Here is a 15771-nt window from a genome sequence, read left to right on the forward strand (position 1 = left end):
CAAGAAGAAGAAGAAGAAGCGAAGTTTAGAGACCACTTATTTGTGATGAAATTGAGCTATTTGGTGGACATATTCGAGAAACTAAATATATTAAACCTGCAATTCCAAGGAAATATTACACATATCTCAGTTAATGCTGAGTGAGTTAATGCTTTTTGTAAAAATCTAAAGATATGGAACAAAAATTAGAAATTTTTGCAAATGTGGATGAATTTATCAAAACTACAAGACAGAAGAGCAACACATCAAAGTTTTAATTACTAAGATAATAAGCCGAAAGGCTATTCTACCGGCGAATTTGTTAATTGAAAGGGAGATGGTAAATCCCGTTTTATATTTTATAGCCGGGTCCGAAACTCGGATCGAAATCCATAGAGTTTCATGCCGAAAAAACTATCGGCGGGCCCAAGTGTAAATGATCATTTGGGTAGTACAACACCAGGGCATCTCTTTGCGAAGGTGGAGCAAGCTCCGTCACTAACTTTAATATTCTCTCATAATGTAAAACCCAGCTCCTAAGAGATGTATATACAGGGTGTTCGGGATAAATTTGACATATTTATAATTAATTATATTTTTCCGTAAGTTACATGTATTAACACACACTTCTCTTCATTTAAAAGTTTGGACCCTTCTTCATTCATATACAAGATGTCAGAAAGGATGGATAGCTGGAACCCACCTGAATCATGGAAGAGAATAACTTGTATCATGATGATTCGTGCCCGCCATCAAAATAAGGATATTACGACTGCTGCCCAATGCTCCCTGAATACAGTAAAAACAATCAGGCATGAACTAGAGACTTGCAATGGTGACTACGAAGATGTAGCAAGAAGAAAGATCCCTAGCAGACGATCTGATTGCGTTCGTACAGCAGAATTCCTCGCAAATCTGCAGGAACAGGTGTTGAAGAACCCTGGCATTGGAATTCGGGCTTTGTTCGTGGAGTTGCTAACTGTAGTCAAGCCCTGGATAACAAGGGTAGCCAATGGTAGGCCGTATGTATGGCAGCAGGATTCGTCCCCTTGACACACCTCTGGGAAAAGTCAAAAATGGTTGTCTGAAAATTTCTACGACTTCACCAGTCCAAATGTTTGGCCTCCAAACTCCCCAGACCTTAACCCCATGGATTATTTTGTATGGGGCGCAGTTGAAAAAGACACCAATCGCACTTCCAGTAATACAAAAGCCCAGTTAATGGATAAAATTAAAACAGTTTTTGCGGCCCTTCCCAGGGAGACTGTAGCATCAGCTTGTTCGAGGTTCCGAAGCAGAATTGAAGCTGTGATCGATGCTAATGGTGGTTATTTTGAGTAAATCTTGTTGATAGTATTGTAATTAACTCTGCCTGTAATGTTTTTTTGTCAATTCATTAAATTTAATAGATACAAAGAAGTTTTCTTTTTCCTTACGAAACTGTCAAATTTATCCCGAACACCCTGTATATTGCTTAAGTATAAAGAGCTAATAAGCTTCATTTCGGCAATGAAAACATTACTTAAATTAAGGGGATATTAAATCCCACATAGTTTTAAAACCGAATAAGAAACTCAAAGATCGAAATCAGAGAGTTTCTTGCCAAATATAGTAAACTATAAAGTATCGGCGACACTAGCGTTAGCCAATGCAAGTGATCCTAGTATGTAGTACAATACTGGGCAACTCGTTGCAAAGGTGGGGGAAGTTCAGATCGCTATTCTTAGGTATTTTCCATAATGTAAAAACACATTTCCTAGGAAATGTATGCTGTTATTACATTATGGAGGGAGGTCACTACCCAGACCGGTTTCAGCCTTTTTTGAGGCTTCATCAGTGAGTAGCTAGACCTAATACCAAAGTGTATAGCGAAAAGAACTTATGTACTCTGCGAACGAGTTTTCCAAACAGGTGCAACCATTAAGTTACTTAAGTATAAAGAGCTAATAAGCTTCATTTCGGCAATGAAAACATTACTTAAATTAAGGGGATATTAAATCCCCTTAATTAAGTCTATTATCCCCTTAATTAAGGGGACTATTAAGTCGCCGATACTTTATAGTTTACTATATTCGGCAAGAAACTCTCTGATTCCGATCTTTGAGTTTCTTATTCGGTTTTAAAACTATGTGGGATTTAATATCCTCTTAATTTAAGTAGTATATATATTGTTTTACATTATGAGAAGAGGTCACTACCCAGACCGGGTTCACCCTTTTTTGAGGTCTCATCAGTGAGTTGGTAGAATGGGAGTTCATGTCTTTCATCATCGGCCTTTGGAGTATAAAAGATTGCTGAGGGTCAGCAGGTAGTAATAGGGGAAGTTAAAGAAAGGTAGAGTAGGATAGTAAGAGATAATAAAGAGGCCTCAGTCAACTGTTTAGCTATATAACCAAGAGGTTGTGGCTAAACGGTCCGTACATGTCATCTCTTCTCACCTGTTCTAAAAAAAAAATACTTTAAACGTACTTTACTTTACCCCATAGTTTGAACTAGATTAAACCAGGTGTCTGAAGACGTCATCTCCTAACACCTATTGCTCTCTCTCTCTCTCTCTCTCTCTCTCTCTCTCTCTCTCTCTCTCTCTCTCTCTATATATATATATATATATATATATATATATATATATATATATATATATATATATATATATATATATATATATATATATATATATATATATATATATATATATATATATATATATATATATATACACGTGACTTAAATTAAATGAAACGAGATGTCTGTAGACGTCTCTTGTTCCTACAAGAAAGAGAAACGGAAAACAATTTAAACTTTAATTATGTAGGATTGAATTTTGGAACTTGACTAATTAGCTTAGTGCCGCATTAAAGGGATCCATTGTTTTGAAGGGCAACTGAGGGGAGAAAATCTCCTGACGTCTGTTCTTTACAGTTTACACTGTAACATATCTGAAATAAAACTTTTAAAAAAAGGAAAATAAAATAAAATGAAAATATTAATTAATTCTGGAGTTAGTCTGAGAAAAAGAGATCTGATATGACTTTGAAAGAAATCAATGTAACTTCAAATGAAACTCCCAAAATAAAAAAGGGATTGACAGAGTGGGGAGAAGAACCTGTCCCGAGTGATGCAGCCCACAACGGAGCTGCACTGCCTCGATATAAGCCTTCGCAACTCGGGTTCTCATGCCTGCTCCTTCCTTTGCGGACTAATAATCATAAACCTGTTGAGGCAAGCGAAAAAAAAATAAATATATATATATATATATATATACATTTTTTTTTACCCCCCTTCTGCGTGAACTAACTCAACTTTCCTAGCTGTCGTAACCTTTGGAAATATTTACGTCCAAACCACTCAGTGTCTTCTTTGATCTCTGACTGTTAACTTTCTCAAAGTTCTGCAGAGGTACTTACTCTCAGCCTCTGTCAGGCCCAGATGACCCGCTACCTTGTTGGGCACGGCCGTGGCTATGTCCTCGATATAGATATCCTTCCATTTCATACTTATAATTCCTTTCCGAAGAAGGAACGTTGACCCATCTTCTCTGCACATTGTTACGAATACACTGTCTGCGGATTCGATGGGTCCACTCCATTTCTTTATTATTGCAGTCCCATTTTTAAACATATTTTCACCCATAACTAGTTTGATTTCTTCTACAGAAATTTCTTCAGCCTCTTCCTGTATTGTTGTTTTGGTCTCCATTTCATCAGCTTCTGATTCTTTCGATGAGGTTGTGTTACCTGGCTTTGGTGCACTCCTATATTTGATTTTTTAATGTTCCCTTCTTCAGGGCTTCGTTACCCCTTTTGTGTACCTTCTTCTTTAGTAGTTTCCATTTCTTCCTCCGTTTCGCATTCTTCCTCTGCTTCGTTTTCCTTCTCTGTATCTAAAGTGGTAGTTTCTTGTTGGTTATGTTCCTTTATTTCTTCCACTGCGATTTCTGGGGTAGTGGCTTGATCCTTGGCTGTTTCTTTGTCCTCTGTTCTTTCTTTGCTGGTCGTTTCTGCATTCTTAGTTACGGGCGCGTCCTTCTTATTGCGTTTATGATTCCCTGTTGCTATTGTGCTATGTGCAGCCTTCAGGGTTGGGAAGTCTTCCCGTTCTGTGTCATTAATATTTACTACTGGTGTTACTGTGGCTGGCGTGATAGCACCTCCCATCCTTTCTGCCTGGTTTCTGGATGGGCAGGTGTCTACTTTGTGATCCATGGTGCCACATTTAAGGCAAGGTGCCTCACACAGAGCTAGGGCATGTCCTGCCGCCATGCAGTTCCTGCATTTGTTCTTGGGGCAGTCTTTACCTAGATGCGCCAGAGAACCGCAGTTATAACACTGTTTCTTAACTCCAGGGTAGTTAACTACTACCCTGGCAGAGCCTAGAAAGACAAAATTGGGGACTTCGGCCTTCATTTCCATATGGAAAGTTACCTCGCCAGTCATCCAGTCGGGGAAGTCTGTATCGTTAGCGATTTTTACGTCGCGTACGACTCCCCATTTCGAAAACACTTTGTTGATTATTTCGGTTCCCCCCTCAAGATATTCTACAGGGAACCTCTCTATCTTTATTGTCTTGAAAACACTCCCTACTACAAAGGGAAATAAATTTTTCCCTTGACATTCTAGTCCTTTTCTTAACTTGTTCCTGGTTTCCACATTCTTTACCACTACCTGGAACCTGCCTGCCCCATAATAGGTAAAGCCAACTATATTTTCTGCCCCTACTGCTTCGGTAAGAGCTTTCGCCAACGTCCTCTTCGGTATGTCGGCGTCCGCTTCGATGCCAAGGGTCCTTACTCACGGTGAAAACGAAATCATGATTTAGAGAAAAAACTAAGTGCCAGAAAGGAAGAACCTTCAGAACCAGGTCCAAGCGTTCCCTGTTTACCGAAATCTCCTGCTAGACTAGCTAGAGGCGGAAGACTGCGAAACAGGCACAAGGCAAAATTAGACAAAAAGTACAAAAAATAGATTGCAAATGATCTTACCACTAGGATCAGGGACTGGATTCTGGAACATGGAGCTCTCTCTTAGAGTCGCTGGAGATAGGAACTTCTGGCAATCAGTGAGTAGGTAGACCTGGAATATCAAGGTTTTTAAGTGAACACGAACTTACATACCTCTACTATCGAATTGCCGAAGTGGTGCACTCCTATATTGTTAATTATTATTAATTACTAAGATAATAAGCCGAAAGGCTATTTTACCGGCGAATTTGTTAATTGAAAGGGAGATGGTAAATCCCGTTTTATATTTTATAGCCGGGTCCGAAACTCGGATCGAAATCCATCGAGTTTCATGCCGAAAAAACTATCGGCGGGCCCAAGTGTAAACGATTACTTGGGTAGTACAACACCAGGGCAACTCCATGCAATTTCGCCAGTAAAATAGCCTTTCGGCTTATTATCTTAGTAATTAATAATAATTAACAATATAGGAGTGCACCACTTCGGCAATTCGATAGTAGAGGTATGTAAGTTCGTGTTCACTTAAAAACCTTGATATTCCAGGTCTACCTACTCACTGATGAGACCTCAAAAAAGGGTGAAACCTGTCTGGGTAGTGACCTCTTCTCATAATGTAAAACAATATATATACATCTCTTAGGAGCTGGGTTTTACATTATGAGAGAATATTAAAGTTAGTGACGGAGCTTGCTCCACCTTCGCATAGAGATGCCCTGGTGTTGTACTACCCAAGTGATCATTTACACTTGGGCCCGCCGATAGTTTTTTCGGCATGAAACTCTATGGATTTCGATCCGAGTTTCGGACCCGGCTATAAAATATAAAACGGGATTTACCATCTCCCTTTCAACATCAAAGTTTTATTTGCAACTATTGTAAATTATTTAACAATGTCGACAAAGAATTTTAGAGACTATTTTATAACTAACGAAAACATATGGCAATGTACGAGGGGGTGGGAAACCCATTTCAAATTACCCCTGAAGGTTACTCAATTGAAGAGGAAGAACAATTTATAGACCACGTCAAGAGGCGAAATCAAAAGAAAATTTGCAACTAAATCGCTGTTTGAATTTTCAAATGTTGATGATGAATTTTCTGCACTTTTGCCATTTCCAACATCTTATCTTTCTGAAATCGGGTTTTCTGCAGTGGCTGCCTTAAAATCATAATATAAATCACAGTTAAATATTGAAAGGAAACTAAGAGTGTCAATTTCAAATGTATCGCGATCATATGAAAAGCTTTGTTCTGCAACACAGGGCCAAGGAAGCAATTAATTTTTAGATTCATTGTTATTGTTTAGTTTAAATTATTTGCTTGGTATATTTTGCAATATTTATATGTTCCCCTAAGCATAAGTAATTTATTCAATACAGTGGATTTTATTATACATTTTGTTATTTTATTTTCAGAGTGTATTTCATGTTTTTGTATTTATATTGTTTAGTGTGTGTGTGTGTGTGTGTGTGTGTGTGTGTGTGTGTGTGTGTGTGTGTGTGTGTGTGTGTGTGTGTGTGTGTGTGTGTGTGTGTGTGTGTGTGTGTGTGTGTGTGTGTGTGTGTGTGTGTGTGTGTGTGTGTGTGTGTGTGTGTGTGTCAATAAATAGTTTAATTAAAGGCTTTAAAAAAATCAGCTAACGCCTTTTTATTCCCGTATAGGGAGAAGGCGAGGCCGTTTTATCTCTATCTAACTTTGGGAGACTGAGTGAGCAGTTCAATCTCCACTGCTGGCCCAAGGCTATCACTAATTAAGCAGTCCCCAGTGAAGATACGGTACAACAACAAGTGCCGCCATCTCGTGGTCCCTAACCCTAACACAGTATATATACTATATACAGTCATCCCTCGACTTACGTCCAGGTTCTGTTCCATCCGGCAGGACGTAACTCAAATCGGACGTAAGTCGTAAGTCAACAGAGTTATAGGGGTTAGGGACTCAACCGTAATAAATATACTGTCATTTTAATTTTTAAACCTTATTATAAAACTGTAATGGGTGTTACTGCCATTATAAAACAGGAGAATAATCACCCAAATCTTCCTCCACAATCACATCTACATTACCTTCCCAGTATGAACGATCAGGCTGTGGCTCTTTTGGTGGAACCTTTTTTTTTTTTTTTATGAAAATGTCCAACGCATCATGTACTTTCGATTCCATTATTAAGTAGTGTTCAACATTGGGGTCCATGTCTTCAGCCATTTTGAGAACATCACTAACTGCAAAGCACATTTCTGCAAGATCTTTCACTGTACTCTGTTTAATTACCTCTCCTGTTTCTCTTTTCCCCTCTTCTTTTTCTCGTTTTTTCTCTTCTGCAACACTTCGACCAATTCTTCGTTGGTCAACTCTTCAGTGTAACTTTCTATGAGTTGAATTATGTCGTCATCAACTTCGAGATTCAGATTGTTTGCTAAGCCCACTATTACAAATTTCCAAAATCATGCACAAACCTTTTTAATGTCATTTTCCATATGACACCCATATGTCATTGAGAGGTCACTTCGTCCCAAGCCACAGCAATATTTTTAATAGCATGATAAATATTGAATTTTTTCCAGAATTGAATGAGACTCTGGTCATTTCCTTCATTAGCATAAATGGCTTGTGAAAAAGTTCTCCTTAGATAATAAGCCTTAAACACTGCAAGAACTCCGCGATCCATCGGTTGGATCAATAAAGTAGTGTTTGGTGGGAGAAACATTACCTTGAACTTGGTGAAGATCACCGCTATAAGATGGATGACCTGGAGCATTATCTAGAATTAATAAAATTTTAAATTCTACATTTTCTTTCACACAATAGATTTTTATTTCACTCGCATAACAGTTGATTAAGGCATCCGCAAACAATTTTTGATTCATCCACGACTTCTTATATCTCTGCTAATGAACTAGAAGAGTATGCTTCCTAATGCTTTTGGAGGCTTGTGGATTCTCACTGCTGTTTATTTTGTTTATTCTCACAAATGTTTATCACAAATGTGATAAACATTTGTGAGAATAAACAGGATTAAACAGGATAAACAGGTGGCAGGATTTTTCTCCCGGAAATGCAGGTTTTTCATCCCGCATACAGACAAATCGGCCCTTCAGAACAAACGCAATTTACAGACATAGAATACCAGTTGTGATGAAAGCGGGCTGTAGATTGTATCAATTGTATCAGTTGTATCAATTGTAGGTGTCCTCCGGCGATGAGCCTTCGGACTCCTTGGAGGTGTCAGGAATAATAGTAATAATAATAATAAAACGCTGCTTGAATCTCATGAACCAACCGGAAAAAGCGCTGAATTCGTAGTCATAATCGGGTTTTGCTTTCTCCTTCATCATGTTGAAGAGACTTAGTGTCTTAGCGGTTATGGCCACAGTGCTAAGGGCATGCCCCTCACATCCTGAAGTGGGCCCCCTGGCCAGGATTTTTGGTGTACCTCTATCTGTGTCTCATGTTAAGGTCAATGCATTGCTGTACAGTCTACAGGATTTAGGATCAATTAGTTTACATGATAACATAAAAGTAATATTTACTTAAAAAACTATCAACATCTACATAATACAAACTAATAATAATATTCAAACTTACTTCAAAGTATATTTTCTAGCCTTAGTTGACGCAAAATTATCAATAATATCAGTAAAATCAAATCGCTTAGCCAAATCATTTCATTTTCGATGCACAAAATTGCTAGGCGATTAAGTCGTTCTTGAGTACTTGTGCTTCTCTGCCATGTTTTCAAGGAATTGGCCAGTCTGCTGAATGATCTCTCAGCTGAAGAAACAGTAACCGGTATTGTGCAAAATAGTTTAATGGCGAGGCAGATATTGGCCAATACACCTTGCAGGTTTTTGTCATAAATTACGTTCAGAAGTCTCACCAGACTTGTTTCTGTGCCAAATCTTATGAGTACTTTTAAGGTGAATAATTTCATTCAGTAACTCTTCTGACAGATCTTTTTCATTAACACGTTTTGCTGCTTTTTGTGATAAGTTGACCATCGTCCAAGTTGAGGAAATTTAAAATAGCTGAAATAATTCACATATATTATCTGTTGCTCCAAACTTTGTTTTTAAATCATTCATAATGAAATTTTGAAAACTTGTTCAGGTTCTACAGTAGTTTCTCGATTTTCGCGAAATTGAGGTTGCACACCGATTGCTTCAGCAACTACTTTTACTCCTTGGACAACACTTTTCCATGAGTCATGTAAGTGTTGTATCTCTTGCACTAATTCTCGTAGAAGTGCGGACTCGACCTTGAGAGATATTCTTTTACTTTGTATAATAATGTTCTTATTGTCAATATTTGCTAATATTTTGTTCCAAAACATTGTCATTAGCATACTTTTATAAGATCTGAAATATGTTTTTCAAGCCTTTGTGTTCAGTGTTAAAGGAATTAATTCTGTGTCCATCACTCTGAGAATGACATCTAACACAGGAAGTATACCGGGATAATGTTTTACAATTGGGTACACAGCTTGAATTCTTTCACTCCATCTTGTTTCTGAAAGACTTTGAAGAGATAGTGGTATGTGTTTTTTCAGTACTTCCCAGCGTGCAGGACTGTGAGCAAAGAGAGAGTAGAAACTCTCTATATTCGCAAAACACTGAAAGCTAAAGTAAATCCTTCGAATGGGAAGTTCAGAAGAGTAACCATAAGTCTGAAAAGATGGATGATGGGTTGGAAACGATTGCAAAAGCTAGTAGTCCATCACGGCCATTCATATTTTATAAAGTTTCTTTTTGTTTGTTAGTCTCACTTAATTGGCCGACTTGACAATACGGGGCCCCCTAATTCCGGGCCCCCAGGCTAGAGCCCTGTCAGCTCCACCCTTGTGGAGGCCATGGCTAAGGGGTATGCACTTTTGGTTCAGGTCTTCTATCCATGGTGCAAGTAGCCTTTCCATATCGCCGACAGGACCTTGTCGTTGCTTCGTCACTGTCGTCGATTTAATGGGAGCAGAACCTTTCACAGCCTCTACAACTTTATCCTTATTTATCAAAATGGTCATCACTGTAGAATGAGACCATCCGAAGTCATGTGCGATCACACTGACGGGCTTACCAGCTTCATGTTGCTTTATAAATTGTAACTTCGTTTCAAGATCAATTGCTTGCCTCTTTTTCTGTGATTCTTCATTAGGTTTTTTGATTGTGCGTGTAGGGGCCATGTTGCATTAAACAACGCGAAATATTGAACGATAAATACAAAAACAACCTCTTTCTCAAACACAAAATCAACAGAGGAACTGTTGAAGACACCTGCCGACTGCCGAGGGAGATTGCGCTGTAAGCGCTGTTGCCATCGCTTGCGTCTTGTTCGAAAGTATAGACGAAAATGTTATTTATTTCCTTATGGGATCACGGACATAAGTCGACGGATGACTGTATATTTTTTTAATGTCTGAAAATAATATGGGTTCTACTGTCGGTTTTTTTGAGTTTACGGGACGAAAAACCCGAGTTTCCGAGAGAAAAAACTCGCTTACTTGTGCCAGAGATCGACAAACTCGGGAATCGGTCAAAAAAAGCTTAATAAAAGTTCGTTTAGTCAGCGACTAGACTTGAACTCGAAGCCGCTCTTCAGGCCGTTTAGCGCTGAGAGTGAAAACTCCACTTCAACTAAGCTTTCAATAAAGTACTTTTTTAGTTTTTACTTTGATTTCCACTTTCTTCGCACCACATAGGTTGAGAATCACTGATTTAAATAATAATAATGATGATGATGATAATAATAATAAGAAGAAGAGGAAGAAGAAGAAGAAGAAGAATTTTTTTATCGTTTTCATTTTTATTATTATTTATTTTTATTTTTTTTTATTGATTTCTGAAATATTTACACAATTACAATAATCATCTTTAGTCACATTCCAACTTGTAATTTTTACAAAATTCTGCATATGTGATTCATTTTCTACATTGGATTTCCATTAAAATTTTGATAATAATACTTTTTTATTATCAAAATTTTAATTATATAATATTTTTTTTTGATATTGATATTGATATGATAATATTTTTATTGATCTGCTAAAATATTTACACATACAATAAACATCTTGAGTGACATTGCAACTTATAATTTTAGAGAATTCAGCACAAAGTGCTACATTTTCTACATTGGATTTCAATTAAAATTTTAAATATACTTTTTTGCCTCTGTATTATGTATTTATAACGCATGTTCTTATAATATTTACAATAAAGATTATACAGAATTTTTGAATATAGAATATACATAATAATAATAATATTATTATTATTATTAATATTAATAATAATAATTTATTTATTTATTTATTTATTTATTTTATTTATTTATTTATTATTTTTTTGTCTCAGATAAATTGCATACATAGATGCTGTAATAATTATATATATATATATATATATATATGACAGAATGATCATTGACTCGGTTAACATACATAGTTTTATGAAAAAAATTGAATGACTAGAAACGGATAATTCCTTGCCTTTTCTTGATGTCAAACTGACTCGCTCTTCTGGTAAACTAAAAATATCGATATATAGAAAACCCACACATACCAACAGATATCTGCACAGTCAGTTCCATCACTTCCCTCCTCATAAGGTTGGAATAATTTCCACCTTGGGACATAGAGCCCGTTCTCTTCTTGATGATCCAAATGAACTGCTTACAGAAATAAACCATCTGAAAACTTCTTTCGAAGTTAATGGATATTCCAAGAAAATCATTAACGAATTCCTTCTTAATCCTCCTAGACATCACTCAGAAGAAAAAAATAGATTCAAAGGCAATATTTCTATTCCTTACATAAGTACTGTTTCACATAAATTAGCAAAAGTTCTAAAAAAATACAATATCAGAACCTTGTTCACTCCACTTCCAAAGATCCGTTCCTTAATTAGCCACCCAAAACCTTGTCATCATCAACTCAAATACCCTGGCGTATATAAAATATTATGTGACTGCGATATTCCTTATTTCGGGCAGATAGACAAATCTGTCGAAATGCGTATGGAAGAACACATGAGAGACCTTACTTACAAGAGACAGCAAGCAAGTGCATTATCAAGTCATATCCTTTTCTCGGCTAATCCTAATGATGATAACCAAAGTCACAAAGTCTGCTGGGAAAAATCTACAAACATCTTCCGTTGCAGTGACGAAATAGAGAGAAAAATTGTGGAATCGAGAGAAATCATCTTCAATCCTGTTCATCTAAATAACAACTTAAGCTACAACCTCCCAGATAGTCATTCAGCTGTAATCATGTACTGGCGTTCACGTGATGCAGCAAGCACGCACTCTGTCAACAATGCAATAAATGGCTTCAAATAGAAATACAACGTTTTCATGCTAATTATGTATAAAGACTGTCTATGTTGTTCATAGTCTTTTAACCCTCAATGTTTAGTGTTTTTTCTTTTATAATGTCACCCGAAGAAGGCTGTTACAGGCTGAAACTAGTAGTGTGTTCATATTAAAACCTTTTTAATTAAATCTCGGTTCTAGTCATTCAATTTTTTTTTTATAAAACTATATATATATATATATATATATATATAATATTTATAACACATTACAATTGTGAAATAACAGATACTTGCAAGCTAATAATTTTCTTCCTCGAAGCTTAGCAGAGCTTATCTGAGGAAGATAATAGATGATATATGGTGGTGGTTTCATGGTTATGTTCCTATACTGGTCACAAGCCAGGTGTTGATTTTACTGTTTGTTGGTACGTGCTTGGAAGACTTCGACTGCTATTACAGTTTAGCTTTTTTTTCTTCTTTTTTTTTGTGCAAATAGGGTTGGATTTAGACATGGTGTGTTTGTTTCTTTGTGTTCTTGTAGTGATGGTTTTTGAGAGGGGATTTGTCATAGGTTTGTGTATGTGCATGTGTGGGGGAGAGAGAGAAACAGGAATTGCTCTAATTTTCATTCTCGCTATAATATTTATATAGCGCCTGTTTCAGCTCTCTGCTAGGTTTCTGTTATCGAACGGCAGTTTGTTTATCATGTCAGGTACATAGAAGTTTTGGGTGGCTTTGCTGTAGTGATTGTTGTACTTATATGTTATGTAGTTTGTTGACTGTGGTCTTGTTATTTAATATGTTGTTCTGGTTACTCTATATGTTGGGCTGTAGTAGTGTTTTAACATGACTCTGTAGTGGCGTAATTGTTTCACCTTAAATATTTTGTGTTTTGTCCATGCTTCCTGCATAAGAGTGGGTTGTTCCCAGAATATCAGTTTTACCATTTTATCTTGCAACCATTGTAGCCTGTTAAGTCTGTAGTCTGTGCAGAAAGTGTATTATGTGATTGCATATCTCAAAATATTTTCACATAATGCTTTATAGATTAGTATTTTTATGTGGGTTGGGGCAATGTCTTTTAATCTGTATAGTATGCTTGCTATTATCCTAAGCTTGGTATGTAAGTAGTTTGTATGGCTATTCCAACTTTGATCAGCATCAAAGTGAAGTCGAGATAGCGTGTTGTTTTCACCTGTGTGATGGTTGTGATTTTAGGTTCTGCACTTTGTGTATAGGAAGATGAATGTTGGATAGTGAGAAATATATTAATAATAATAATAATAATAATAATAATAATAATAATAATAATCTGCTAATGCTTTTTATTGGCGTATAGGGAGTAGGCGAAGCCATTTTAGCCCTATCGAACTTTTGGAGACTGAATGGGCAGTTCAATCTCCACTGGTACCCAATCAGAGATAGCTTGCCCAAGACTATCACTAATTAAGTGACAAGCAGTGAAGAAGCGGTTCAACAAGTGCCGCCATTTCGTGGTCAATAACCTTAACACAATATATTTAATGTCTGAAATAGTGTGGGTTCTACGGTCGATTTTTCTTGAGTTTACGGGACGAAAACCCGAGTTTATGTTAGTAAAAACCTGCTTGCCTATGCCAGAGATCGACTAGTCACCAGCTATATTCGAAACACCAAGTCTTCATTCGTGGGTCAAGCGCCGTGGTATGCAAACGCCACATCCACTGAGCTACTTAGGTGCTTTAATAATAATAATATTAATTTTTTTTTAATTTCTCAGATAAATTACATACATTATATGAAGACAATTATGCATAACCAATACTTTCTTGTGCATAAAGTTTTTTATTAAATAATACTAATAACAATACCTGTTTACAACATATATTATTATAATATTCATAATGATGATTATTACAGATGTTTCTTTGCAATTTTACACTCTGTATATACAATATCAATTGATATAATCACTCTATATGCATACTTTTGTTACAGTTATTACATACATTACATACATTTCATTACATACATTACTTACATTTGTTTACATATGATACTTACATTACATACATTTGTTTACATATAATACATACATTACATAGTTTGGTTTACATGTGATACATACATTACATGTACTTGGTTACATATGATATATCTTGTATGAGAACTAATTTCTCTGTTTTCATCCTCCTAGCTTATATGTAAGCTTATCTGAGGATGACACCAGTTGGTTATTTTTTTTTTCATGTGTTGGAAAGCTACAAAATCTATGATTGAGAAATTCGCACGCGTGCACTCACTCACACACACACACACACACACACACACACACACACACACACACACACACACACACACACACACACACACACACACACACACACATATACATACACACAATAACTTGGAATGTATTGATGTGTCACTGAACTGGAAGCCTGAACGAATATATTGTGTTTCATTAGGGCATTTTGGGTATGTGTTTCTTTTTCATAGTATGTTCTTAGAGCTCTTTTCAGGCTATTGTAGTTTGTAAGGTTTCTGAATTCAAAAGGTAATTTGTTTATCATGTCTGGGATGTAGAATTTCGCTTGGCCTTTCCGTAGGGATTATTGTATTTTTTTGTGATATAATTAGTACTCTGAGGTCTTGTTTTACGGTATGTATTTCTGACTGTCCTGTAGTTGGCATCGAAATAATGTTTTAGCAAAGCTGCATAGTGACATAAATGTTTTACTGTCTGTATTTTGTGTTCTGACATTGCAATGTATATAAGGTCGTTATTTTCTCTTTGTTCCCAAAAGATCAGTTTTATCATTTTGTACTGTAGTGACATTAATCTATTTAATTTGTAGGGTGCACAGAAAGCATACGTTGTTATAGCATATCTTAGTATATTTTGGCATAGTGCTTTATATATTAGTGTTTTTAGGAGTATGAGAACTATGTCTTTTAACCTGTAGAGTTTGCCACTTATTGTTCAGAGTTTCTTGTGTAGATGGTTTATGTGGCTATTCCAGTTCAAAACTGCATCGAAGTAAATTCCAAGGTATCGTATTGTTTCAACCTGAGTGATTGTAGTGGTTTTGCTGTTCTGTGTGTTTTTTATGTTGGAAAGTGGATGTTGGATGGTTATATATTTGTTATCAACTGGTCCAGTCAGTGGATTTCTGAATATCATTAATTTTGTCTTTTCTGAGTTTAGGTGTCTGGAGTATTTCGTGAGCCTGTCTATGATCAGATTTATGTCATGTTGCATATTTGTTTGGGCTATGCTTGCGTTATTATGGATAGATATTATTGCTGTATCGTCTGCATATTGGAATATCTTACCTTTGAGTGGTAGCTGATTAATATCGTGCGTGTAAATGTTGAATAGAGTTGAGGAGAGAGTACAGCTCCCTATGGTACTCCACAGGTTACTGGTAGCTCTCTGCTTCGGTTTGACCCGATACGTGTGATATGCTTTCTATTTTGAAGGTAGTTTGTACACCACCTGTGAAGAGGCCCATCTATTCCAACATGCCTCAGCTTTGCTAACAAAGTTTG

The 15771-nt window shown here is 36.4% G+C and overlaps 1 protein-coding gene across 1 annotated transcript in view; it reads right to left on the bottom strand.

Moving 5' to 3' along the window:
* LOC150095811 (uncharacterized) overlaps positions 1-3675 on the bottom strand; it is a 50526-nt gene extending 46851 nt beyond the window's left edge. The window contains exon 1 of the mRNA XM_090409537.1: positions 3384-3675. Within this exon, the coding sequence (XP_090265663.1) occupies positions 3384-3675 (292 nt within the window). The remainder of the gene's footprint in view (positions 1-3383) is intronic.
* Between the last annotated feature and the right edge of the window lie 12096 nt (positions 3676-15771).

The sequence above is a fragment of the Typopeltis vanoorti genome, chromosome 19 (genome assembly GCF_054136105.1).
Source record: "Typopeltis vanoorti isolate ZY-2024b chromosome 19, IOZ_Tvanoo_1.0, whole genome shotgun sequence".
Classification (NCBI taxonomy): Eukaryota; Metazoa; Arthropoda; class Arachnida; order Uropygi; family Thelyphonidae; genus Typopeltis; species Typopeltis vanoorti.